Consider the following 27,629-nt stretch of genomic DNA (forward strand, 5'->3'; position numbering starts at 1 on the left):
AAGGAAATCCTCCTGCACCCTAGCAGCTTGCATGTCCCCTTTGAACATGCTGCCCAGCCTGTGCTTGCATCTTGTTTCCCCAAAAAGCTGCCAGGGGTTTCCCATCCCTCCTGCGCAGCAGCTTCAGTACCGGGAGCTTGGCTGCTGCTGCAAGCAAAGCACGGCAAATAGCCAACCCCTGCTTAAATTGGGGGGAGCAGCAGCTAAGAAGTGGAGCTTTCTATCTGTACCTGATTTAACTTTACTTTCTGCTAGTCCTCTTGTAGAAGTTCCTTGAGATAACATCTGGAGATCCTCCATCCTTAAAGCCTGGCCCTGCGTCCACTTTTTCCAGCTCCAGCAGGTCCTTACCTTCTCTCTATTTGAGTACAGAGGGACAGGAAGAAAAAAATGTAGGCAAATTGTCTCCATCTGCACTTCGTCCAGGTGGATGACCCCAGCCCAGACCCTTTGCAGGTGGCCGTGAGAGGGGCTGCTCCTGCCCTTCCCCGCTCGAGTGGCTACGTCTTAGGTGTTAGTTCCTCCTGGAAACAGAAGGGAAGGACACACTTCAACTCCCTCCCTTCAGGAGCAGGGGAGAGAGGAGGATGGAGGCACCTTATTTTTACTGTTCTGAGAGCTGCTTCTCTCCCTGTGCTCTCTCTTCTGCCAGGCGGCAATGCCTGGGGCTGAGCTTCTGCTCCACTCCTACAGGTGTGCTCAAAGCCCTGAGCGGATGCAAGGAGAGGGAGAATAGAATGTGAACAGAGGGTGGAGAAACAGGGGATTTCTCTACTTCGGGAGTTCTCTACTTCAGGATTTCTCTTAAAGTGGAGATGGGTAAGAAAATCACAGAGGACAAAGTGTCACAGGAACTGAAGCAGCAAATGTGAAGGAACAGCTAGATTCAGTCCCTGCTTTAAAAATCTGTAATGGCCTATGATGCCTTGTCTTGCTGTAACTTCGAGTAAAATTAGGGTTAGGAGAAAAAGTGACTTTCCAACCAGCTCTACTATGAAGGTGAAAATTATGTTAGCACTTTTTTCCATCTGCTTTTATTTGGTTTGATTTATACATCTGCAGAAATGTCCCTTCTGTCATGTTTTGCCTTCTTCTTTCCCTAGTCTTGTTTCTCCATGTAGCTCATAAGCTGGACTGAAAAATTCAAGGCTCTCCTCTTTCTGTCTTCTGAGGAGCTTTGGCACAAATCCTACTGTCAGTAACAGTGTCCTAGTAAAAGCTGTCCCTGTGAGACCCTTCTGGCAGAGCCCTTAGTGTCCGAGGTGTCTGCAAAGGCTGGTGATGGTGGGATGCTCTCGGCTGCTCCTGGATTCCTGAGGGCTTGCTAAAGATGTATTGCTTTAACAAAGACTTCTGAGCCAGTACCCAGGCAATGGTTTTATGCTTGATTAAATGCCCTGAGGAGAAAGTTATTTTAGTTATTTTTAAATAATTTATCTTATAAACCTCTTCCTGATTGTAATCACTTCTTGGTCCTGTCTGACTCGCTGCACCTGCTGGGGAGGGACACAGCTATTCCCTCCAGATCATAGAGGGCAAGCTCCTTATTAGCTTGCTGCCCATTGCCTGCTTCCTAATGCTTTCTTATGACCTTGGCCCACTGAATGCTTCAGAGATTTTCTGTTCTCTCCATGCGATGTCTCTTTTCATTGCCAAGGACTGTGTGTCCATTATTATTATTTTTCTCTCCTCCATGGGGTCTGTGGTTTCACTCTGCAGTACTGCTGATCGCTTTTCCCCAGCTGTGTCAGACACGACAAACACTGCATTCAGCACCTGGCCTTGCTGTCTGCTTCCCTGAAAATGCAGAAAACTGCTGCCTTCTGTTGCCTTTCCTCGCCTCCTGTGTGGCAGAACTTGCATTTGCAAATGCTGCCCTTTGTACCTATAGCATCAGCTGACTGCTAGATTGCTGCATGCATCCCAAACCAAAAAACCTGGTCCTTCTCTGTGTGGAGCCCAGGAGGGCCGTATTAGGGCTTGCCCCCTGCAGGAGCCCATGGGTGTTTTGTAGCCACTGTGAGTTTCTCACTGCACCCTGCAGGCTGAGACAAGTGGGGGCTGCCCCATGGCGCGCTGCTGTGCATGCTGCTGGGTGTGCTACCTTCAGTCAGACTGGCCTGAAGTCTTGCTTCTTTACCCTTGATTAATGAAAGTTATTAATCCTTTCATTAAAGACAATGAAAATCCTTTATTTCCTTCAGGAGTTTGGATAGCCAGAAGGTGCTGGAAGCTGCAGATAATGACCACTGTAAGTAATCTGCTGCTATCTCCTGAGCCATTTGCAGGCAGCCTGCGTGGCATAATGGTGTGCTGCCTCAGCCAAACAGCCTTTTAAGTTCTTCCCTTTGGACTCTGTTCCCTTTGGCCATGGCAATGACAGTCAAGGCCCTTGTTTCTTGCCTGTCTCCCAGATCATCCATGTGTGGAAACCTGAGCCAGGCTTGCTGGGGGAGAAACGCTTTTGCACAGGGCGCTTTGGTGCCGCAATGCCTTATCCCACCATTTTGTAGGAAGCTTCCTCCTGCACCTGCAGCCCACACCCTTGTGGTGAGTTTGCTGCTGACAGGGGAAGACCTGATTAGTTTTTTAATGTCCCAGCTTGAAACGCTGCAACCCTGCAGCTCTTCACAAAGTCCCTCGTTTTCTCAAGGCTGGGTTCCTGGGTTTGTACCAGCTCACAGTGTCTGCTCCTGCTGCAATGCTCACCAAGGGCTGCTCAGCCAAGTGCAGCCCCGTGTGCAACGCAGGCAGCCAGAGCCTGTAGATGAAGGGAACAAGGCACCCTCACTCTGGCTCGGCAGTGGGGTGGAGATTTGAGAAGGGGGATCTGTTGGGGAATGGTGTCTTCTTACCTGCTGGAGGCTGTTGAGAGACACGAGGGATCCAAGTCTGAGTCTGAAGAGGTACTTGGAGATACACAGTACAGACCGTGTATGGAAAAATAAAATGTATCCAATGACTGACAGGAGAGAAAGAGGGAACAGAGATTGTAGGACCCAAAACTGGCAGCACCTAGAGTAAGCCCTGCAACATCCCCTAAAGATGTACAGTGAGCACAGAAGGCAGGAGCTGTGTGGAGAGAGCAAAGCTGGTCAGGGAGAGCAACAGCAAGCTGGGAGGAAGTGCCTGCAGTTGCAGGAAGAGCCAGGCAGCTGCTGCAGGCAGAGAGGTCAGTGCTGCTGGGCGAGCGGGCAGACGTCCCCGAGCTGGCAGGAGGCAGACACAAAACCTTTTCCCCACTCCTCCCTGCAAAGGCACATGCCAGACCTGGCCAGTGAACTAGGATGGAGAAATGCTGGCAGTGGGTGAATGCACGTTACATTACATGAAGCCTCCAGAGCTCCTGCCCAGGACCTCGGGCAGTGCTAGCGCCGAATTCCCCGCCAGGGAGCTCTGAGCCGGTGGCAGCCCTGTGCTGGGCTCCGCAGCTGGACAGCCCCATCCCAGCCCAGCCAGCCCCGCAGAGCCCAGATGCTGCTGCCTGAGGCACAGATGGATGCTGAAACTAAAAGGGCAGCCCAGGACAGCAGGTCAGACAGTGAAATGAATCCCAGTCAGCAGCAGTGGTGTTTCCCAGCACCCCAGGCCCAGTGCTTTGAGACCAGGGGACAGTTGTACCTGCAAAGCTCGGCCCAAGGCAGAGGCTGCTGGCACAGGGCAGCACGGCGGAGCTGCCCTGCTTAGCCAGCAGCATGGCAGCGCTGTGAAGCCTCCAGCAATGTTTCTTCCCTCCCCACCTTCATCCTGGGTGGCTGAAGGGGCTGCTCTCTGCTCTTCTCACTGAGCTGCTATTTTCCTGCTAACGGCAATCCCTGCACTCCTCCGCTTCAGGTGTGAGCACCTGGCTCCCAGTCCCTGCGTTCGTGTGTCCCTTGCCCTTGCCACTTCTGAGACCAACCAGCTTCAAACCACGCATTTGCTCCATCACATGGGTATCCTCCAGGTGCTGGCACAGAGCCAACAGACCCCCCATGAGGGGGATGCTGTTGAAGGTCAGGCATTTAGAAGATGCTGAAGATGCTCCCTCTCGGACCAAGGGGCAGCCATCATCTCACCCAGCCCAGCTCTGCCTGCAGGTGGCGGCACAGCCACGCTGCCCTCCTTGCCCACGCTGCCGGCCAGCCAAGGGCAGCAGCAGCAGTTGTCCCTATGCCCAAAGGCCGGCTCTTGACTTCTTTTCTCCTCCCACAAGGCATGCTGAGCCTGGTTCAGGAGATAAGGCCCCTTCTGTTTATCCAGGGTGAGCGAGCATGCAAGCTACAACCAGAGCAGCACCCAGGATTGTGAAAAGAAGTTGTTTTATCAGAAAGTTATGCCCAAATGATGAACTGCCCTGGTATTGTGGCTTTTGGTTTCTTTTTTTTCAAATGGATGAAACTAATTGTTGGACTAACAGAGCTGCAGCATGGATTTAGCTATGTATTCACGACCAGCTCCCCACAGCCCTTATGTCTGCTTGCAAGATAATACAGAACAAACAGCACCAGCCTTTGGTCCCCAGGAGCGCTGGGGTCAGTACAAGCGCTGACCACAGGTGGGTCCTTCCCACGCCCCCTCCTCACCCATCCCAGGCCTCCTCCAGCCCCAACCCGTGCACCCAGCCACAGCTTTCTATCAGCTCCTTGGCTTTTCATCTGTCCTGGCACTGGCCCAGCCTTAGCAAAATGCTCATGCAGGGACCGCGACCCTGTGGCCAGTGTACTGTGTGCCGTGCTGCACCCCGACATCCTGCTGCCAGCCGGCCACGAGCGCTTTGTGCAGTGCGAAACACCTCCTCCAGAGCAGGTTTGCACCAGTATCAGAAGCACCAGCAGCACAGACTTGTTGCTCTTTTTTTTTTTTTTTTTTTTTCCTCCCAGTTTATAGTATATATGTCATTTATTTATAGGCAGATCACTTCACTATTTACAGTACATGAGCGTAGAGATTCTACAGTCTTTGTGATGTAAACAAGTAACTCCACGGCAGGGGAGTCTGGAAAAAGAAGCCAGTTCCGAAGTATTTACACAATTTAAAATAGAACTTTTATACCCACTGAATAGATATAGATAATACATTGAGCGATTTGGTTAAATTATCTATGAAACTATAGAATCTGACAATGTAAAAATACAAGAAAACGTTCTCTTGTTTTAGAAGGTAGACAGTTAAATCACACTAGAAATAAATCTCTTTTTAAAAATAATAACAATAATAATAAAGGAAAGGCATAAGAATTCATGCCATCTTTTAAGATTAAAGTATATTACATAAATAAGGACACAATGGAACGGAACCAGGGAAAAACCGCTAGCAATTAAAAAAAAAAAAAAAATCACACTAAAAACTAGACTCTTAATTGCAGAGGGATCAATTCTGCCACTTTTGCTTACCCTGCATGTAGAAAATCACAGAGTTTAGTAGTACTTATTCAGTGTGAGGAAGGAGGCAGAATTGGCCCCTAGTAATTATTTGCAGTGTCCTTTTATTTAAAAAAAAAAAAAAAAAAAAAAAAGTTTAGCTTTTATTATAAATAACAAAGCAGATGTGCCCCTTTTAGGTGAAATTCTTGCACTTTTCTCAAGAAATGCATCAGTTTAACCTTTCTCTCTCACACATGCATACACACACTCCCTGCCCTGTCATTGTGCGCTGGGTTTGGCTCTGCTCAGTAATGCCCTGGCCATGCCAGCCAGCACTTTCCCTGGCTGCGGCTCGAGGAGGAACGAGGAATGAGGCCCGAAGGCTGCATTTGGTTCTCTATTGATTGTCGGGGACGGGCTAAGATAGAACAGAAAGGGTTTCAGGGCTCCCTGTGAACAATGACGTAGCTCAGTAGTCAGCGTTAACTCCAAAAAAAAAGAAAAATACAAGAAAAAATAAAAGAAAAAAAAAAGTGCTGGTCTGTAATGCTCCTTCACATGGACCAGTGCTGAAACCAGACGCTAGGACTGTAACGTGGTGGCTGAGCTGCTGTTTCCATAGGGAAGATGTGCAGCCCAGCAAGCTGCGCTGGATAGGAATTGGGATAAACCTTTCATTTGGGGCAGAATTGAACCTAACACCCAGGATTGTCCTCTGCATTCAGCCCAGACATTCAGAAACATTTGCTCCTTTCCTACGGAGCCCCAGGAGTCTGCTGGATTCCAGTCAGGAATCCTGGTATCCCCCCGTGAACAATGAGATTTTATGGGGCAACTCTGTGCAAAAAAAGAGAAGGGGCGTTTTATCACCAAACTCTTCACATTTAGCATTTCCCTGCAGTACTTACTGGCAACTATTGGGGGACATTCTATAGTTATATACTTTTTTTAAAAAAATATATCTCTTCTGTACTTATTGCCTACCATAATATACCCTTTTGCTCCCAGTTCCTCTTGGATTGAGGCCCTTACCTGTGGGCAGGGCTGGGCCCCAGCAGCGAGGGGCGCCGGCTGGGGCAGCTCTCACCTACCCCTGCCCAGCCCCCCCCTTCCCCTAGAGCACTGCGAGCTAACAAAAACTTTCCACTAAAAAATAAAAATAAAAATCTAGTGGGAACTTACTTTAAACCACTAACCCTGTGTGAGTGATTCTGGACCCTGCAGGCAGTCACACCTGTGCTTCTTTAAGCTGAAATATGCCCTCCGCACTCGCCGGGTCCTAAAGGCGGAGGGAGCTGTGGGGGTGGGCAGCGTGCCCCCCTGGGCTCTGCTGCTGCTGCTGCAGCGAGGGGTGGGTGGCCATGGGGAGGGTGCCGGGCCCCTGTGTGGCACATCCTGAGCACCTCTGTGCGTATTGCATCAGTGCAGGAGACATTTCTCAAGGGAGGAGGGAAAAAGAGCCGTCGAAATTTAAAGGAGGGAAAAAAAAGGAAAACCCCAAACAACAACAAAAATCCATTTATAGGCTTCAGGCAACACGAAGACCACTTATTGCATCTCTTCCTATCCTAACACTGCAGTACTGATTGGCTCTGTGCATTATGAGACCTCCCTGCTCGGGCGTGCTGTACCCGCTGCGCAGGAGCTCCACGATGGTGGCGGGCTGCTGGCTGGCATGGGAAGCCACAGGAAAGCAACGTCCAATTTTGGATTGGGTACACAGAAACCAACACTAGCGAAGCGCCTGAGGGCTGCCTCGGGAGAGGGCACCTCACAGCCCCTGCCCGGGCAGCCCCCGCTGCACTTGCCCCTTCCCCTCCATCACGCTTGATGCATCCTCCAGCTGGGAGTGGCCCAGGGCTCAGTCCCACCGCAGCTGAGCAAGGAGATGGAAGAATTCCACTTGGCTTTTCTTTTTTTTTTTTTTTTTTCTTTTTTTTTTTGATTGATCGTTTTCTGAAAAACATCAGCACAGCACAGGACAGTACTACCCACCCTAAATGTGTCGCTATATACATTCTACATAAGCTCTATAGCAATCACATGTAAACATCATTGTTGTGAGGAAATACTAGGACAGAAAAAGGCAAAGCTACAATGAGGCAATTGCCAATAGCAGATGCTCAGTCTCGGCCAGGGTTACTCATGTATGCTAAGTCAGGGTGGAAGTGGGGAGAGCCTATGGCAGGAAAGACAGTGACCCTTGCTGCTGCTCTGGGCTGAGACGAAAGTGGCGCAAGGACAGCATCTGGCATCGGCAGCAGATTTGGGAGCCGCCGTTCAACCCACCAGGGCTGTCCCACTGTCTCGCCACGGGTTCCACAAGAGCAGAGTGAAATAACCGGGTAATGGTGCTGGTACCGCTGCTGGCACCCCTTCTCCTGCTGGGGATCAGTGTGGGCTGTCAGGGGTGCAAACGCACCCATGGAGCCAAGGGCCATGTCAGCAGGGTGTGGGTTCGTGGAACTGAATCTCACACAATTTTGGAGGCTTTGGTCATACTCCCTGCAGGATGAAGTGGTGTCCACACAGAGGAAATGAGAAAACTCTAAGTCACGTACAGGGGAGACCCCAGAAGACTCTAATCTATCTATTGGCAGAATTAAGGCTATAATAATCTACATAGGATGGCTGAATCCCTAGTGGTCTCTGTGTCTGGGAAGTAAATGGAGACGATGGAGATGGCTTGAGGAACCGGCAAGATTTCCTTTCCCTCTGGGAAATGGTGCGTCTGGCCTGCTCTTGGTTGGGGCTCCTCCAACCAGGGGTGGGGGCTCTCCCCCTACCACCTCTCCCAGAGGCGGGGGGCAAGCTTGCAAGCAAATTTGGCAGGGATGCTGCTTGAGCATGCCTTACATCCAGCACTGCTGGGAGGCCTGAGGGCCCTGGCAAGAGGCGGGGGGGACGGCACAAGCGGCAGCAGGCCAGCCGGGAGCCGCAAACACACAGCAAAGCCGTGACGCTTCCTTCACACTGCTGGGCATGAGCCGGGCCAAGGGGGCAGAGGCGACAGCAGAGAGAGTGCCGTGCCAGCAGGGTGGCACGGGTCCAAGTTGCCAACGGGGTGCTGGGTGAGCATATGGCTTATCAGACACCAGCCAGAGGATGGCAGAGACGAGAAGGATCCTCACGCCCTGCTCCCTCCACGGGTGCCCCAGGCCTGCCGGCACAGGGCCACAGCAACGATGGCCGGCAGGCAGCAGGGCTGCAGGCCGCCCAGCAGCAGTTCAACGCTACCTCCTTCCATCACCCCTTTCCCTCGTGTCTGTGGGCTGCCATGGCAGGAGCGGCCCATGGGCCTCTGATCGGGCCCGCTTGGCAGCTGGATGCTGGGGACTCGCCCCCCAGTGAGGAAAATGGCTTTGGCAGCAGTGGGGGAGCCCCGCGCACTGCCGGGGAGGCCGGTGCTCCTGCAGCCAAACACTGGCTCTGTGACTCTGCTCTGACCCCCCATTTGCTCAGTGGCAAGTGCCTCATTACAGTGCATAGTTAAAAATCAAGGAAGCGGTACAATAAATCTGAATTACAGTACATCTGAGCCATAAATACATTTTTTTAAGTATATACTTTTTTTTTTCTTCCTCTTCTATTAAAAATTAGTTTATAATCCTGATTCTATTCACAATTAACAATTTCATCATCACACACTACGGACAAAAAATGTTATGGTGAACACAGCTGCAACTCCACGGTGGGAGCACAGGGTCAGGGCCGGGGTTGGGAGGGGGCCGGGGGCTCCTAGGCTCACCCTAAAACAACCAGTCATAAGCGGGGAGACTAATGTGTGGCAGTGAGACATCAACACCATGGGGACTCACAGACAGAAGCAGCTTTGTTCAATGTAAACATCGATTGAAAGGGACAGCAGTCTCTCTCTCGTGCGTGCGTGCTCTCGCTCTCTCGCTCTCTCGTCATAGACTGAATAATTTCTTTGAAAACGTAAACATATTGGAAGTGCCTTGACTGAGGTATTGAGGTATTCCTCCAGGGTTAAGGCTGTTACCGATGCAAGCTGAGCTGGGCCTCCTGCAGTAAGCTGTCAAAATCCATGGTCTCGTACTTGCTCTTCACCGGTGCGGGGGAGGACTCCTCTGCGCTGCAATCTGGGGACAGCAGGGACACAGGACAGTGGGGTGAGGGACGGCAGGAGGCGGGCAGGGGCACCGAGGGGCACCGTGTGGTCCCCGTGCCTGCGCATGGCTGCCCTGGCAGTGCTTGCATATGATGGCTTTGCTGAGCATTCCCTGAGCTGGGTGCCTGCCCAGGCCTCCTCCTGGGAAGGCACCAATATTGTCCCATGTCCAGAAACAATATAAAATGGAAGAACATGCTGTTTCTCCCTATTGAAAAGGAGCAAACTGCTGTTTGGCGGAGGGGCTCTCACCGCTCAGGTCAGAGGGCAGAGACGCCCGCTCCCACGTTCATAAAAATTGCCAGACCCAGGTGAATTCTGAGCTGCTGAAACACAGCACTTCCCATGTGAGCAGCCAGGTCGCGGCAAGTGTGGGCGTCTGCCTGTAGAGCTCCCCAGCTCTTGCATCAGAAGCTGAACATAGAGTGCCATGACAAAGCCTGTGAAATCTAGCAAATGCCAGAAATAAGACCGCCTAATTGAACAGCAGCTTAACCCTTTTGTGTGTATATTTTTGATAGAGCTGTTAATGGCATGGCTGCATTTTACTTCTTCCTATGGGCTCTCTGTCTCAACCTGTGCACAGGGCAAGCAGGATTTAGGAACGAACCATGCCGTGTAGTCAGGGGCAACTGCTTTCTCACAGCAACCGGGGGGTGAGGAGCTGGGAGCAGTACTGGGGGTTCCCCTTCAGCTCTGCCCTCCCCACAGTGCTGCACAGCTGACATTTTCATCACGGGGTGCTTGCTGGTTCTTACCTCCTCAGAGCCCAGAATGGCAGATCCTAGCTTATTACATGAATAATGAGCATTTGCACCCACAGCCAAAGTCAGAGAGAGTGCTGCTCTGTGCACATGAAATATTGTCAGGTGCTAAGAGACCAGGCAGTACTTGTGTCAGACTGAGCACCTAGAGGTAAACCAAGACTTAGGGCTTTATTTTCTGGGCATGAAGTGGGCTGCCTTATCTTATGCATCAAGTGGGAAAACAGAACCACTTCACCGCCTGCAGAGGATGCAAAAATGAAAGCATGGTGTTCATGAAACCCCTGAGGATCACAGTGATAAGGGCCAAGTGACACCCCGATCACATTTCTCTTTCAAGACCAGCATAGGGTTTCACTCCTGTCCATTAGCGAGGGCTGAGAGGCAAGGTTGAGTGAGCCCTGGCTGAGTTAGCGAGGCAGACCTGTGGAGAGCAGAGTGTGTGCTAGCAGAAATCCATGTGGCACCAACAGAGTTAATGTAACTGCAGCACATCTCAATGTCTTCATTTTGGATGAAAAGTACACATGCAATGCTGGGGAATCTGTCCTGTGGAGCAGCAAACAACCCAGATCACCTCTTGGGCTAATGAGCTGTTGTTGACCACTTTCTCTAATGATGGGGAAGGGAGTTCTCAGCTGGAAAGCATCCAGCACCGTGCAGAAATGCAGCTGGGAAACGATGGGCTGTGCATCCACTGAAACCCAGCGGCTCTGGGGGGGGATGCTACACTTCACAGCCAACACACTCCAGGTCCTCAGGCAAGCTGCTTTCCTTCTGTCCCCCCAGTGCCCAAAGCCATTCAGCTGGGCTGGGAGCAGCTGTGTGAGCCATACAGAGCAGGTGGGCTTTTGCTGCAGGCTGCAAATAGCTTTTGGATCCTCGCGTGATGAGGGTTCAGAAATGCAGCGTGCCATTACCGTGCCATGCTGATAAACAGGACGCTTCCAAGGAAGCCTTCTTACCCAAGTCAGCGTATCTGGTCCAGAAGAAGTGCCCGAGGCCACCAGAGCTGAGCTGGAAGGAAGGCTCATTCCTCTTCCTTAGCGAGGTGCCATTCTTCAGAGATAAGGCGGCGTGCTCTGAATACCGGTAGGTGATAAAGCCGTATTTATCCCCCCTGAGCAACCAAGGAAAGAAGCGGAGATGCACCAGGCTCCACAACGCTGCTCACACAGCTCTGCCGTGTGCCTTGCCACCATTCTGCCGCCCACCCCTGCATCCGTGGGGTGAGCTGGGGCAGCATATACTTCACCCCCCCCCGGCACTGCCCTGTCACTGTCACGCCTAGAGCTGAGGCAGAGGTGACCGCGTGCCCCACGAGCCCAGCACCTCACCACCCACCTGTTAGTCCTGGACAGGACCTGGCACTCCACGATCTCACCAAACACCTCAAAGCGTTTCTTCAGCTCACTGGAGCTCATGTTGCTGGAGAGGTTCCTGACGTACACCACCCGGCCTTCCCCCTACAAGCACCAAGCGAGAGGTCTCAGGCTCCCGACCCGCGCCTCCAGCACTGCCCATGGGTGCTGGACACGCAGGGTGCCCAGGAGCCCTCTGCCCTGGCTGTGCAGCGCAGCCTGGCCCCCAGCCTGCTGCTGTCACTGCCAAGCTATAGCAGCCACACACCCCTTCCTCCCTTGTCAATGCCTCCTGCATCCCTGCATCCTTTGTAACTTATCCTAGTGAAGTCACCAGGAAACATTCCTGAGAACTTATGGAGGAAAAATTTGACTGTGCTACAGGAGAAAAATGCCAGATGGGCAGACATAAGCCTGCATGTGTGCGCACAGCAGCGGAGAGGAGCTATTTCCCTGCACATGCATCCCCATGCCACCACACATGCCGCACCCATGCTGCCCCTGCAGCAGTGCTGGTGGCTGCGCAGCTCCAGGGATTCCCCAGCTTGCCGCTCCTGCTGCCAGCTCTGCGGCGGAGACCGACATGGGATGCATCGGGCATTTCTGTGCCAAAGACTCTGTGTATTGCCAATTGCCAATTGCTTCCGCTTTGCTTTAGCTTTGCTCTCTCCCCCAGTCATGTCCCTGTTAAACACTGGCCTCACACCAAGGGATGCTGAAGCCAGGGCCAATGTTCCACCGCTGCTTTTCTGGAGCAGGGCACTACTGAGGGCTGTGGGTTACTTTGTCTCAGCGCACACGCCCGGGTGCCTGTAGGAGGGAGTGGTCGCTGCCCCGGGGCTGGCACTGCTCCCTTCTCACTTACAATGGCCTTTTCCTGTTTCTTCTCCAGCTGGCCCCAGCTCCTGCTGCCACCTTGACACTGCTCGCTGTTCTCACACCTGCGGAGCATGAGAGACAAGGTCAGCCCCAGAAGGGGAGCCTGCAGGGAATGCTTCAGCCATCAAAAGGGAGGTGAGGCAGTGAGTTTCTGCAGAGGCAGGCAGGTGCCTGGCAAATATTGTCAGCAAAGGGGAGATGGGGTCATGCAAAGAGCTTTGAGCTCCTCTGGGCCACGCCGCCTCTCTTGCACCTGCTACGACACTGGAAAGCCCATTCCTTGATGCCAGAAGCAGTCCCTAACCAGCGTGTGTCCTTCCCATGAACAGCTCCAGCCCCTGCCAGTTGCTCCCAGCATGATGGAAACCCACAGGTACTTCCCCAGATGCTGCTTTCTCTGGCTGTGGCTGATGTTTTTGGCAGCTGTTGCTGTAGTACCAATTATTTCAATGGATTTTCTTTAATTAGTTAGTATGTTTATACTCAGACCAGAGAGAGCCAGTGCTGTCATGCAGTGCCTTTGGACAGAGCTGGGAGCGGGCTCGCACACCACCTCCCCGCAGCAGTGAGGGAGGGGACAGCCACCATGCCAGGCCTGGCCAAGGCCTGTTCCCTCAGCAGTGGCCAAAAGCAGGTTTCTACAAGAGTGTGTGTCCCCAGAGCTGTTGTGAGCTTCCAGCCTCTCTGCTGCCCACCCATACCTGAAGGTGCGTCTGCTGGTGGGGGATCGGGACCGGCAGCATGAAGACCCCGAGCTAGACCTGCTCCGGGAACAGTAATGCAAACTGGTCCTGGAAAGGGGGTTTCTCCGCAGGCACAGCTTGGCGTCCAATGGGCTGTCGCAGTGGTCTTCCTCCTCCTCATCTTCCTCTTCCTCCTCCTCCACTGGGGAGCCGCTCTCACTGCAGCTGTCGTCAAAGACAGTGTCATACTCAGGGGTCTTGCAGAAGACCATGTCCTCATTATCGAGAGCACTGTCCAGGAAGCCAAAGTGCTTCGTTAAGCTGGCTCGGATCTCCTGGTCTCGCAGCTGCTTGACACCGTCCTTCCACACCATCTCGCCACCTGCATCCTTGCCAATGAGGTCCAGCCCCTGGTAGTGCGCGTCAGGGACCCTCCTCTTGTGCTCCATCTCCGTCTGGCCTGGGGGCTCCCAGGACTTGAGCACCTTCCTCTGCAGGGTGGCCTCCGGCTTCAGCACCTGGCAGTAGTCGTGGTCCCCGAAGGAGCATGAGAAGGGCCGCTTGAGCACGCCTGGCTGCTCAGCGGCACGACTCAGGTGGGCCAAGAGCTCTGTCCTCTCGGGGTGCTTCTTTGGGGCTTTCTGGGAAGCTCCTGTGTCCCCTGTGCTTCCGGCCCCAGAGCTGGGGGCCATGCTGTCCTCCTTGCCTGCCTCCTGGGGGATGTCTGGCTTGTACAGGTCCTCCTCGGTGGGCTTGTATGGCGGAGTGGTGGGCGGCGTGAGACCTGAAACCCAAGTGAACAAATGACAGGAGTCAGCTCTGCCCTCCATCACACTTCATCCTAGCCCAATGCCTGAGCTGCATCGACACTGCAAGGCAGGGAGGCTGCTCAGCCTCTGCCACTCTGCCACTGGCACTTTGGGGAAAAAGAAGGATGCCTCATCCCCAAGGGGACCTGTTGATTCTCCCTTCCCTCCTGGTCTCCCTCCAAGCAGCAGCCCCTCCAAACAGCCTCCCCACTCCCAAACGCTTTCCCCAGTGCCCACGACGCAGGCCACGAGCTGCTCATGGTGCTCCAGCATGGAACCAGTGCAGAGAATGTGTTCCTGCACCACAGGATGAAGCAGTGGCTTCAGGATTTCCCATCCCAGGGAGAAGTGAGAACATTAAAAGCCCATCCTACCTGCTGTCCCACACAGCTCCACGGTCAGCATTGGCTCAAAGTTTCTCTTCCCAAAGGTCGGGTCACTGAACAGCACAAAATAAGGAGAGGGAAGGTGTGCAGGTGAACACAGAAAATTTTAAAAAAAGGAGGTTAATAAAAATGCTGCCTACAAATGAACCCTCCCAGCACACCTAGTGCCTGACAGAGACGGGGGCGAGCAGCATGCTCTCGCCACCACCGCAGCAGGGACACGCCGCAGTCAGGTCCCTGAGGCACGTCCACCCCGGCACGAACCCTCACTGAGGGCCTGGAGCTCTCCCAGCGCCTTGCACCTGTGAGCAAGGTACATGAGGCGGCTTTCCAGCCCCAGCACAATTAATTTAGCCCACACAAATCCCATGTGCACTTACGTTTGCGCCAAGGACAGCGTGAGACACCGGGGTGTTTCTGAAAGGCAGGGAGAAGCAGGGTTACAGAGGAGCTGGGCTCCCTCCAGCACCCACAGGGCAGGCAGGGGACAGCAGGAGCCAGGGCTGGGGACACTGCCGGTGAGGTGGCAGCAGCCACACAAGTGGAGGGATGGCAGATTGGAGCTGCTCACATGCACAGAGTGCCGGCCAGTGACAGGCTGATGGCAGCTGCACTTCTGGGGCACTGGTACAGCTGAACCCTAGTGTGCAGGCACAGGGCGAACCTTGAGGGAGGGGGCAGCCCAGTCCCTGCCGAGTTACACTGTCTGCTTGCTCATGCTATAGGGATGGGGAAACTGAGGCAGGAGGCACGGGAAGATTGGATTGGAACAGCACCCCAAAACCAGAACAGCCGCCAGTTCCCCATGCATGGGACCCCTCAGCCAGGTGGCACCCAGGGGACACCTCCCACCCCCTCACCTGCTTGCTGCCGGGGGGCACAGTACTGGCTCTCAGCACCCTCGCTGACCTCGCTGCCCCCTGGGGATGCCAGGACGAGGGGCTGGGGCTCTGCTGGCGGTGCCAAGCTCCCGCCATCTCCCTCCTCTGTGCCGCCCACCTCCACTTCGGCTGCAGGCTCCTGAGCGGAGAAGGCCTCCAGCAATGGGCACAGCGTGGGCTCCCTGGAGGCCGCGACCTCCTGGGGCACAGAGGGCTCAAGGGGCAGCTCGTCAAGGAAGGAGAGCCAGTGGCCCAGCTCGGGATTGAGTCTCTTGGACCGGCGGACAGCGTAAATGGTACTCTCCGGCCGCCGAGCTGCCTTCCCTGTGGACATGGCTGGGGTGCCCACACGCTTCCCAGCCTCCTCCTCCAAACTGACGGGTTCTCGTGGAGCATCTGCCTCAGCCCCGAGGCTCTGCCTTCGCTCTGCTTTCTCTGGCACCACTTTTGCTCTGGATTTGCAGGTCCCATCAGTGTCCACCCCATCCTGGACCAGCATGGCAGGGCAGCTGGCAGGGGGTGGCCGGGCAAGGGAGGCATACACAGGCTTGCCCAGGCGGTAGGGCTTGCTCACATCACACAGCAGGTCCCGTGCCAGCAGCTCCTTCAGGATGGAGAAGGATGCTGCGGGCTTCTTGCAACCCCCAGCCGCCTGCCAGGCGCAGCCCGGCCGGCTCTCAGCACCACCAGGGTGTCCTGGCTGCGGGGGACAGTCCGGTTTGGCTCTTTTGAAGGGGCTGCTGCAGGGCTGGGGCTTGGCATCGGTGGTGTCACGGGCGGGCAGCTTCCGCGGCGGCAGGCAATAGGTGTGCATGTAGCGGATGAGCTCCACCACCGTGTGCATCTCCCCATTGCAGGAGAACTGGCTGCCAGCGCCGTCCTCCGCTGAGGAAGGGGAGGTCACCGCGTCACGGGAGCTCAGTGAGTCCTCGCTGGAGTCGCTGTCGTCTTCGTGTTGGGCGCAGTTGCCCGCGGCAGGGTGGTGGCGGCCGCTGGGGCACTCCTCCAGTGTGCGGGGGGTTGAGGTCTTGGTGCAGGGGGGCGCTGAGGTGAGGTGCCGGTGCAGCTCAGTGCAGCTGCGGCTCTGTGCCTGTGGGACACTCGCCCTCTGGTCCCGGGGAGCCTCCGCCTTGGGAGAGGAGAGGGGAGATGGTGAGCCCTGCGCCTTGCCCTCACACACAGCCCCAGTGCTGAGGGGAAAGAGCCACCCAGGGTAAGGAACCAGCTGGGATAATGGAGCTGCTGGGGACAGCTGCTTTCCCCCAGGCATGCCAGGAGGCAGCTCCTCCTCCCCAGGAAGGATTTGCAGCTGTTCTCAGGCAATGTAATTTGCCTGGCCTAATGCACTGCACAATTACTATTATCCAAGTAGAAAAATCTTTGATGGCAACTTCTGCTGGGATGCAGGAGTTTAGCTTAAGATCAGGCTCTGCGGTGCGACAGGCAGCTCTCCCCAGGCCGAGTGATCCCACATTTGGGTGTAAACCACTGGGGTAAGGGGGGGTGAGGGGGCAACTTTCATAAACCAGCGCCCAGTGAAACGGAGAGGTGAGAAAATACCTTTGTGCAGGGCCTTGAGGGTCGAGACTTAGGGGTCCCCGGGCGCCGGGTGCTCCCGTCTTTCTGAGCCTCGCAGCTGAGAGGCGCGTGCGATGGAGAGAGGAGCAACTTCTTCAGCTGCAAAGAGAAGCGGCGAGAAAGTGCGTCGGCACTGCGTGGTGGCAGCCCACACCCCAGGGGCTGCAGGCTGCGCCCACTGCTAAGCGTCTGATTCAAAAACCGTAGGGGAAAATGACAATAAAAGGGCACCGAGGGGCTTCATGCTGTGGCTGCGAGCAGACACCTGTCAGCACTCGGCAGCATTACCCCCCCTGCCCAGGACCCTGCAGAGGGCAGGGGTGGTGGGGACGGGGGCAGAAGCAGGGGAATTTGCTCCCCAGGGCCATCCCCGCTCCGACCAGACACGTGGGAGCTGTTGTGGTTTCCAAACGTCCATCAGCTCTGTCCCTAGGTGCCAGGCTTCATGTTTCTATGCGTGACTGATTTGGGCAGCTCGCTTGGGTCGCCCTGCAAGGCTTGTTCAGCTGCGACATCCAGAAAGGGGCCTCCCTTCATTAATTAGCTTGCAAAGCATTTTGCAGATGTAAGTCCCGGCGGGACATGCTGAGGGCTGGCTGAGGATCTTCACCAGCCCGCTTCGTTCAAAGACTCCCCTGAAGTCCCTCGGGGTGGTCAGAGCGGGGTTTTCCTTAGGTTACACACAGCACAATCAGTTCTGACAGTGAGGTTAGCAAAACTCTTCTACTCAAACACTCTTTTGGTCAGGAAAATAAATGTATGTATATATATATCCCTGCCAGCAAGGATGACATTTTGTATCCCACCCATCACGCTATCAACCGGAGGCGACAACAGCCCAATGGTGAGGCGACTGCAGAGGGGCTGCACGGAAGAGATAGATCGGGGGCTCTGCCCCTCCGTGCTGGCCCGTGGGTTAGGAGACCCCCAGTCAGGCTGTGGGGTTTTTAAGGGGTGATAGGAACAGGGGGTTCCTGGGTCAGAGGCTGCCAGGAGACATCAGCCAGGGTGCCTGCGGCTTTGGGCGTGCAGCTCCTGTCGGTGGAAGCAACCAGCACCTTCCCCCCCCCCTGCAACGTATACATCCTATATATACACATCCGTACTGTGTGTGATATATATACAGCCACCTGCGCGCAGGGCCGGGGGCAGTGGAAATGCACGCTCTCACCACTGGATGTCACTCCTCCCCGCCACAGCACGGCTTTTGGGGGAGATCCCGGGCAAGGCTAGGGGGGCCCTGGGGGGAACCATGAGCCCCCAGAGGGAGTGGGCTGGGTGCCCGCACCCCAGGGGACCTCCTGGGAACAGCAGAGGGTTGCAGCAAATGCTGCTGGTTAGCATGGGCCAGGACCAGGAGTGGGGCTGGAGCCCCGATACCTCAGGGGACCAAGAGGGATGCTCTGGTCACCAAGGCTATAGGGACTGGAGGCCACACGTGGGGGCATGTGGGGACAGGGGGTCAAACCTCCTGCAAGGGCAGTGGGGAGCTCGGTCCTGGGGACCCGAAGCAGAGCCAGGCAGGAGCAGCCACCTGCCCTGGGGTTTGGGGCTAGGGCTGGGATGCACTACGGAAAGCACCGGGCAGCCCCACAGACTCGCCTCACAAGAAGAGGAGGTGTGTGGGTCCTGCCAAAGCTGCCCCCAGCACCGTGACACCCCCTGCGGGCAGTGCCCGCCCCCTGGGTATATATATTTATATACACACAGCAGCAAGCAGCTCGTTCCCGTGAGGATGGTGATGGAGGTGACAGCAATGATGCAGAACATGTATACGTATACAATACAAGTATATGCTTTGGTATTGACGGTTAAAGAGAGTTTTAAGCCTAGAATGAAAAAATTCAGACCTTTGCTTCCTATCATACCCATGCAGCCGGCTTATCAGGGGCTCATCCAAATCCACCTTAAACAGTAGGAAGTGGGTTCTTACTAGAGACAGCTCATCAACCTCGGGGGCCAGGGGTGGCCCCCCAGAGACCAGGGCGGTGGGTTTGGGGGAAGGGGCAGGCGAGGTGTAGGCATGGTTGAGCGTGTCCCCCTCTTCAAGAGCTTGGAAGGCAGCCAGGCCCACGTCAGCTCCCTGAATATCATCCAAAGTCTCGGTGAGGGCCGCCAGCAGCGCTTCATTCTCACTGTCTATTATCTGAAAGGAGCAGAGAGAGAGAATCAGGCCAAGCGAGGCACCTGAGGACGCTCCCTCTGAGGGGGCTGGCAGGGGGTCATGGGGGGATTTACCCCCCTGGGCCATGGAGGTGGGAGCAAGGGAGAATGACCCGGGTAGGGATGTCATCCGTCCACCCACAACCCTGGCAACCACCATGGGAAAAATAATAGAGAGCATCTTCTGTCCCTAGAAGCAAAGCACAGCAGGAATGGGGGTGGTGATTAAAAGGCTCCTTGACCAAATGATCCCAGCTTTGGGCTGTGAGCCCCCCAGTGCTGGGGGGAAGGAAACATGGAGAGCCCAGCCCAGGGCTGCCTGAGGGAAAAGAGAGCTCAGCCCCCTGCGAGGGCAAGGGCGACAGCCCCCATGGCATGGGGAGCATGACCCTGGGCAGGATCCGAGCACGAGGCCCCTTCCTGTTGGCGGTATGGTGCAAACGCAGAGGACTGGCCCAAGTGAGCCAGGAGTTGGCTCATTTTGGTCCTCCTCCTCAACAGGCTCAATGTAAACCATACCCAACAAGAAGCAGGCTACCCTCAGGTATAAAATTAGCACGGGACAAGTTCGGGCTCTTGGTGAGGACTGGGCTGCACACAGCCTCCCTTATTTCTCTCTTCTTGTTTAAAAAATACATATCTTGAGTTCTGTGCCCTAACCTTGCTTGCAGTTACTAGAGCAGGCTCCAGGGAAAGGCAGCAGGCTACTCCATTTTTGGCTCCGTTTCTTTTTCTTGTGTTATTGGCACAAGACTGCTGTGCACACAAGTTCAGTGGGATACATTTCATTATATGCTGCTGCTCCTAACAGGCCTGCCTTTTGCATTTCTTTTTGGTTTATCTTTTCCCCAGGAAGTTCAGCGGAAAATATGCATGTTGTGATGAAAGTCTGTCAGCTGGACTGGACCATTTTCAATTACAGCATCAGCACAGCACAAAAGCCAGAGGGCAATTATTATGGCCAGGTTAGAAAATATCGGGGCTTTTTTTTTTTCCTCCTATCTTTAAGAACAAATCCTCCTCCTTCCCAAAAAGTGACCCACTGCTAGTGACCAGCAAGCCCCAGTGTGCCACAACCAAGTTGGCCTCCTTGTTCCAATGGGAAGCGCCTGGCGATGCTCAGCAGGGTATGACATCCCCCTCCTGGGATGGGACACACTGAGGCCATGGCACAAGAGGAGGGAAGATTTGAGAAAGGCAGCCCCGCTGCTCCTGGCTCTCCTCCTCCTCCTCCTGCACCCGAGGGCTGCCCTGTGCCCTGGAGAGCAGGGAGTGTTTGCTCTCCTTAGGCACAGCTGTAAATGTCACTGTTGGGGATCAGACATCGTGCAGCTTGCTTTTTTACACTAGCACTCAGCAGTTTGGTCTCCCCTGCCCCACTGGGGCTCCAACAGCCCATGTCTGCCTCCAGCTGCAGCAGTGCACGCCCTCATCCAGGATGCATCCACCCCAGGGAGGCAGAGGTGGATGCTGGGGACGCCCCCACCCATGGGTGACCCGGGGGTGACCCCCGGCATGCACAGAGGTGATGCTGAAGCTGGAGAGCACGGCACAGGCAGGCTGGCTCAGCAGCCTGGCTCTGCTCAGCACCTCTTCATTAGCCTTGCTCTGTTTGCTCCATTTAGACCCAGCATGCAAATTAATGGGAGCACTAATCAGCTGGGGAGGTGATATTAATAGCTGTCCCCCCACACCTCCCCTCCCTCCTCTACCCTCCCCTGCACTCCCCACGCCTCTGCCCTCAGCAGTTGCCCATGGGAAGGTGCAAGTGAGCGGCCTGGAACCAGCAGCCGGAGGAACGTCTCCCCACGTCCCCGTGTCCCCGGGGTACCTGGAAGAGCTCAGATTCATCAGTGCTGTACTGGCTGGACTCGGTCTCAGAGTGCTCCGCGCACCACTGCAGCTCACTGAAGCAGCCGGCCGAGTCCAAGTCACTGGCGTCCAGCTGGGACAAATCGATCTCGGGGAAGTCGGAGTAGAAGTGCTCCTCGCCTGACACCTCATACTGCGGAGAGAGGAGAAAAGAGGTGAGCTCACGGCCATACCACAGCACGTGGGGCTTTGCAGGGGACACCCAGGCTGGAAGCAATGGGCTGCAACCAGCAGCAACAACAGCGGGAACGGCTGGGACCTGGGGGAGCCGTGTCCCCACGTGCCATTGCCTCTGCTCGAGCACATTACTCAGAGCCCAGACGCAGCTTTTTGGAATAAAACTGGCAAATGGCTCAAGGGAGAGCAATTACACGGCAGCTGAGAGAGCACGGAGCACCTCCTCACCGTGCTTTTTGCAGACCGGTTTGTGCAGCCCAGCACCGCCATCAGTGGGCACCAAAAGCTTCCCTGCTGCCACCAGCGAGCCCTCGCGGCAGCACCAGGCACGTGTGGAGCCTGCATGGGAAGGGCCTCATTGCTCCAGCAAGTCAACAGGTGCCAGTGCCCTCAGATGAACCTCAGCAGCCCTTCCTGCCTTCGGTGGTGCAAGGCTGACCTCCAGGCTCCTCCAGCTGCCCTGGCTATCAGCAGCAACGGAGAGAGGCGAGAGGCTTGGGGCACGCACAGGGTGAAGCGCATGGGGCAAGGCTCTGCGGGGTGGCTTCATGGTGGTCAGCCTGGCTGTTCCCGTCCCAATCCCCGTCCCCACTACGTGGCAGTGAAACACTTGGTGACAGTCCTTGGGAAGGTGCGCATCCCATGGCACCGCGAAGGCACTGCAGCTCCCCACACTTCTTGCACATGCAAGAGAAAATGGCATGGAAAAACATCAACGTCCAGGAACACATGGGGTGACCTGAGCTCTAGGAACCGAGCTAAAAATACCCATTTAATCACCAAAAGCAGCTGAGATCTGCCCTGCTTCCACCTCGCTCCTTCATTGCCTCCCCAGTTCTCCGCATGGCCAGCCCCTGCCCGCCCCGCGCCCAGCCCTCAGCTCCCTCCTGGATGCATCCCCAGCAAAAAACAGGGCTCAGACCCAGAGGTGAAAGGTCCGGTGCAGATCCACCTGGTATTGGCTACCCGGGGGGAGTTTTCTGGTGATGAGGGAAACAAGTTTAGTTACACAGCAAAGGGGTTTTGGAGCAGGCAAACATCTGAGCACGTGAGAGGCTGCGGAGGCAGAAAAACACGGTGGCCTCCACTTCTGCTGTGCTGACAGGCTCTCCTCTGACACACAGCAGGGGGAAAGGGATCTCAAATTTTTCCCCTCCAGGAAGGGCAAAGATAGGGTTACTTTCCTCATTGTCTTTTTTTTTTTTTTTTTTTTTTTTTTTCCTTGGGATAATCGAGGATCATAGATGATCAACTCGGTGTCCCCCCAAAGGATGGTCCTGTGCACACCAAGGCTGGGGTCTTCAACACCTCCCAGCAAAATCTTTGCTCTCTCAGAGCACACTCAGTGGAATGAAAGGTCCCTGTTTTTATTGCTGCCAAGTCTGGGGATGCAGATCTCCCTTCAGCCCAGCTCAGCTAGCCCTGCTACTGTGTGTTCGGTGCCCGCTACCCTCCCAGGCATGTGTGCTACCTGCTGTGCCTCTTCCCTGCCTTCCTTCCCCAGCTCCTGCACCCGCCCCAGAAAACATCCTGCAACAACTTTGGCTCCCCCTTCTCCCCAAATCTTCCCATGGGAACACAGGCAAAGGGTTCTATTTTTAGAAAAGCCATACACATATATATATGTGTGTGTGTGTGTTCAATTAAAAATAGCAAAGCAGTCAAATCCTCCTGCTCCTTTTGATATGCCACAAGGGAAAAGATCTCGGTGCTGAGATCACAAGGAGCAGCTGACACCAGTGCTTGGGACGTCTTTTGATCAACTCTGCAGATGTGACACGTCCCCATTGGCAACAGGGCTGGGTAAAAATAAACTCCTGCAATCCAACGCTGCTGGGCTGCCCTGGCTGGGCAACCAGAGGCAGGAGCTGGGGTCAGTGTCCCCACGGTGCCCTGCTGCTCGTGGTGTCCCCAGGCAGTGCCCGGCCATGGATGCTCCTGGATTCCCAGCTCACATAGGTCAGGAGCACCCCCAAACTCCACCTTTCCAGCAGGGCATCCCCGCACCACTTGTTCGGCTGGGAGGACTTAATACATACAGTCCAGCACAGGAGGGGAGTGCACACCGACACCGCTGGTGCGGTACCAGCGTGGGGCTGCTGTGGGCACGAGAGCTCATCTGCTCCAGTTCTCCCTTTTCCCACCCTTTCCACTTCCTGCTGCCTTGGGAGAGGAGTGAACTTTTGTTCTAATTTTATTCAGGAGTTTGTAGGAAGATCAGCCCTGGTTTCTTGGTTTCTTGGTGTGCAGCCAGCAAATACCCACGGAGACATGTTCGAAAATTTGGAGGCATCCTCCAGCCCAGACACCTGGCCTGTGTGCGCTGCAGGCACAGGCACAGCCGTGGCCGGAACTGCCGGGGGCTCTGCGGCTTCTCCGACCAACCCTGCTGCCGGGGAGGGCTGCGAGGGGCCCCGTGCCCCCCACCTGCACCCTCTGGGGACATGGGAGCTGAAGCCTCAATTGTGGGTTGCCCCAGGAGGCAGGCAGGCACCCTCACTCACCCTCACCCAAGGTTTTGTGCTCATTTTGTGGATTTATGCTCGTTTCGTGTCCCAGTGGTGCTGGCCATACCCAGGAGCACCTCTATTGTACCTCCAAGGGGACCCGGTTGAGCTCAGCCATGAATTCCTGCTGCCATGGGGCCAGCGGGTGGGATATTGCCTCAGAAAGGTGATTTTCAGCTCCTTCTGCTCTGGAGCAGCGCTAACCCCAGTGTGGGCGTGTGTAGGTCTTATCTCCGCACAGAAGTGAGCCCAGCTCTAATTCAAATATTGGATTAACGAGACAGGAAATGTTTTCCTCTTTTTCAATGTGAACTTGGGCTCCGTGGGCTAAACCAGCTGCTGGTGAGTGTGGCTGGGGCTGGGCCAGGGTCCCCCCAGGACAGCCCTACCCAGCGGCCGCCCAGCGAGGTGGCTCGGCCTGATGGTGCCTGCGGTGCTCAGCGTAGGTGCTGGTGGATGATGAGCACGAGGATGAGTTCATCTCACCCTGCTCTTCAGTTCAGCTTCCCTCGATGCGCAGCGGTGAGCCCTGCAGGTCCCCCGCCCGCTGTGCATGGCACCAGTGAGCTGTGCCTGCAGCTGGGCTGCGGCAGAGTTTGGCTGCCCAGCGGGGTAAAACCACCACATTTTCCTCACCCCGGGACACAGCAGGTAGGAACTGCCCTTATCTACAAGGCTCCTGCCACCAGCCCCTTGAAGTGCCGCCAAGAGCTCTGCAGCCCAGCTCCAGGCGCAGGGGGCAGGCAGGCAGCCCATGCCTGTGCTCAGCGAGGCTGCACGAGGGGCGGCCTCTGAAGGCTGCCGGCACAGACGGGGCTGGACGGGGCGCAGCAGCCTCTCAATAACTTAATCCCGGGTAAGCCTGGAAGGCCAGATTTGTGCCGCCACTTGCATCCGTGTCCCCCGGACGCTGTGCAATTGGCCTGCCGCTCACCTGCCGCTTCGCTGCTCCCTGCGTCTGGTGAACAAAAAGGAAAGGAAAATGGGGGCTGCCTGGGGAGGCTGAGGGACAGGGGCAGAGGCTGTGTCCTTGCAGAGGAGCGAGGCCATGACTCACCCCGCACACAGCTTCCTTCCTCAGCACCAAGTGCCTGCTCAAGGCATTAAGGGATAAATGTGCATCCACACACGGGAGGCAAATTAGCCCATAGCATCCCAGCTGCCACTCAAACTGGTGAGAAAACGTGGAGAGCTTGGGGAGTGCTGGCCCACTGCCTGCCAGGTACAGGTGGGGAACCTCTGGCTCCGTGCCCTCGTCCCAAACCTGTCTCTAAAAAAGAACAAAAATCCTCGGGCACGGGTTTTGGAGGCAGCCGTCCGGGCTTATCAGAGAATCCGTAATTACAGACTGCTTGAAATGGGGATTACAGACAAGCGGGGAGGCAGACACTGCGTGATTGTTTCACTGGGGTGAACTGGGCAGGCAGCAAGGGGCTGGCTGCAGCACCGGAGGCAAGGCCACCCATCCCTGGTGCTGTGCCCCTTGTAGGACGGATGTCCAATGCCCCAGTGCACAGCTCTGGGCCCCAGCATGGGAGAGGGGAGGCGAGAGGAGCTCTGGCTATGCCCTGGCATGCGCCCTGCAGCCCAAGCCGAACCCAGCTTCTCCCTGTCCCCAAGCTGCCACCAGCCCCTTGTCATCCGCGGGGACGTGCTGGCTCCCTCGCTATCCCCCGATAAGAGGTGCCAGCACGGGGTGGGCAGCTCCCCTTTGGTGCCAGGAGGGGAGCAGAGGTGGGGATGGATGGAGGAGAGAGCTATAAATAAGTGCAAATACAGCAAGGAGGCACCTGGCCAGAGCTGTGAAGGTCACTGGAGCATGTGCCTGCAGATAGCAGCCCCCCTCCCCATGGCATTTGACAAAATGTCACTCTGAAGGAGGAGTCACAGTGTCAGATTGTGCCTGCTGCCCGGCTGCCCCTTGGCACCCCAAAATATTTATAGGCAGCATGCTGGGGTCCCCATGGAACCTCTCCCTGCAGAGCCCTGGCCCTGGGACAGGGACAAAAGGAGAGCTGCAGGGCGGCAAGGTCGGGGACTTTGCACAACAGCACCTTTGGGGGGGCAAGGAGAGCAGAACCCAGCTTCCCGGATCTGCACAGGGCTTGTGACACCTCGCTGCCCTGCTAGGGTCAGGGGGTTTTGCCCTCTGCACGCTTTTTTTTTTTTTTTTTTTTTTTTAATTGGCATTGATCTGTTTTATTGATCCAGCCCAGTCGGAAGAAAAAACATGCTGCTGCATGGGGGAGCCCTGCTGCCCTGCACAGCACCCCGCACCAACACCTTGTACAGCATGGTGCACCAGCACCTGCACAGCACCCTGCACAGCACCCTACACCAACACCTTCTGCAGCACAGTGCACCAGCACCCCGCACAGCACCCCCTCCCCAGACGAGGTGCCCAGAAGCTGTGCGGGCAGCACAAGGCACCCGCTGGGCCGCTCAGCCCAGGGCCTGGGGCACGGCCGGCCGAAAGCACAACGAAAGCGTTCTTATTCATTGACTTTTGTCTTACATTAGAGGGGTATAATTAAGATCAACCATGAGATGCGAGTTGTAGGAAATATTAAACTTTAACTACAAACAATAAACACGAACTTGCCAAGGTGTCTTTGATATGGACCAAAGATGGAAGAAATTGCAGTAAACTATCTTTGAGTCACAACATGGATCCAGAAGAAAGGAGTCTGAGATAGTGGTGATAATGCCCTGAGTAAACAAAGGTGTACTGGAACATTTCAAACAAAGGTGTGTCAAGTTTAAGAAGAAGGGCAGCAGCAGAGTTCTTACATTGCAGCTTGCAGAGCTGTATGCTAATACCGTACCCATGGCTGTTTATTTGGGCTCAGGGTGCAGATCCCACTTCATTTTTGTGTGGGATACCCACAGACCTTGAGCCTTAGCTGTGCTTGGCCGCGCTGCAAGCACTGCAGAGCCCAAAGCCTCACACCGCTGCCATCACCCCCTGTTCCACCACCCCACCACCAGGCACGGGCAGCAAACCAGGCTGGGAGGTTATTTTGTCCCATGCGATGAAAAGGGGCAGCAGGCAGATGCAGTGGAGAACGGGACGTTCCCCAAGAGGGCCTCTCATCTATCAGCACCAGATAATGGAGGCGCGGCTGCTGCCAAGCGTGCAGGATGCACTTTGCTGGGCAGGGGCTGCCGGCCGTGCCGGTGCAGGCACACACAGCAGGGTGACAGCGATGCTCAGCACCCAGCTGGGACACAGAAGTCATGCCCAGGGCAGTGCACTACCAGGCAGCTTTGGCCCCCATCACGACTTTATCCTGCACCCACAGAGCAAACCAGCAGAGCGCAGACCCAGTCCTGAACTCCAGCAGTGTTTTAATGAACTCCACACTATCTGCCCCAAAAACAAAACCAGAAGCAGCAGATGGCACGTGCCCAGCAGGGTGGCCCAGGTGGTGTGGGTCCTGCCCCCGAGGATGGCCATGGGGGCAGGGGGCAGTGGGGCCAGTGGGACAGGCGGGGAGCCTCAGGAGCGGCCAGCGGCACGGGGGTCAGGCTGTGCCGCGGGACAGGGCGCGTGCCTGACTCAGCGGAGAGCTGCCCCTTAGCCAGGCTGCTTGTCACCAAAATTCCCCACCACAGCACCTCCTGCCTTTTGAAAGGATAATATGAGCAGGCGATTATTTTCAGCCCTTCCTCTTGCAATGCTCTGGCCGCCAGGAGCCACATGACGGCTGTGGGCAGAGGGAGGGCCCTGCTGGGTCAGCTCGGGGTGGCCGCAGGGCCGGGAGGAGGAGGGGCCCTGCCCACTGTTCTTTTTGGGAACCACGCGCTCGCCTGAGCCCCTCACAGCTGGTCTGGTCGGGGAAGAGCAAAACCCTGCCAGAAGGCAGTGAGCAACTGTCCTGTGGCTCCGCGCACCGCGAATGCCAGAGAGGTTGAACCAGTAATAGCACAGGGAGGAAACCAGAGATGCTTCCCACAGGGAACATAGTACAAATCCCCATCCCCTGCCACGCTGGGCTCCCGAGCAGCCTGCGGAGCTGCCCACACTACAGGCACAAGTAGAGCCACGTGCCTGTGTTGTTGCTCTTGTGAAGCTCCCCTGGCTATGCCAGC

General features: G+C 55.7%; 1 protein-coding gene across 1 annotated transcript in view; it reads right to left on the minus strand.

Annotated features, from left to right (window-relative positions):
- Nucleotides 1-4,833: 4,833 nt before the first annotated feature.
- Nucleotides 4,834-27,629, minus strand: part of LOC118157903 (peroxisome proliferator-activated receptor gamma coactivator 1-beta-like) — a 44,179-nt gene continuing 21,383 nt past the window's right edge. Inside the window, exons 2-12 of the mRNA XM_035312441.1 lie at nt 20,813-20,986; nt 18,752-18,964; nt 16,801-16,917; nt 15,220-16,369; nt 14,740-14,776; nt 14,348-14,412; nt 13,183-13,948; nt 12,468-12,543; nt 11,586-11,707; nt 11,207-11,361; nt 4,834-9,448 (exon numbers count right to left, since the gene is read on the minus strand). Coding sequence (XP_035168332.1) covers nt 9,345-9,448; nt 11,207-11,361; nt 11,586-11,707; nt 12,468-12,543; nt 13,183-13,948; nt 14,348-14,412; nt 14,740-14,776; nt 15,220-16,369; nt 16,801-16,917; nt 18,752-18,964; nt 20,813-20,986 — 2,979 coding nt within the window. The 3' untranslated portion in view covers nt 4,834-9,344. The remainder of the gene's footprint in view (nt 9,449-11,206; nt 11,362-11,585; nt 11,708-12,467; nt 12,544-13,182; nt 13,949-14,347; nt 14,413-14,739; nt 14,777-15,219; nt 16,370-16,800; nt 16,918-18,751; nt 18,965-20,812; nt 20,987-27,629) is intronic.

This window comes from Oxyura jamaicensis, assembly GCF_011077185.1.
Source record: "Oxyura jamaicensis isolate SHBP4307 breed ruddy duck chromosome 13 unlocalized genomic scaffold, BPBGC_Ojam_1.0 oxy13_random_OJ106582, whole genome shotgun sequence".
NCBI lineage: Eukaryota > Metazoa > Chordata > Aves > Anseriformes > Anatidae > Oxyura > Oxyura jamaicensis.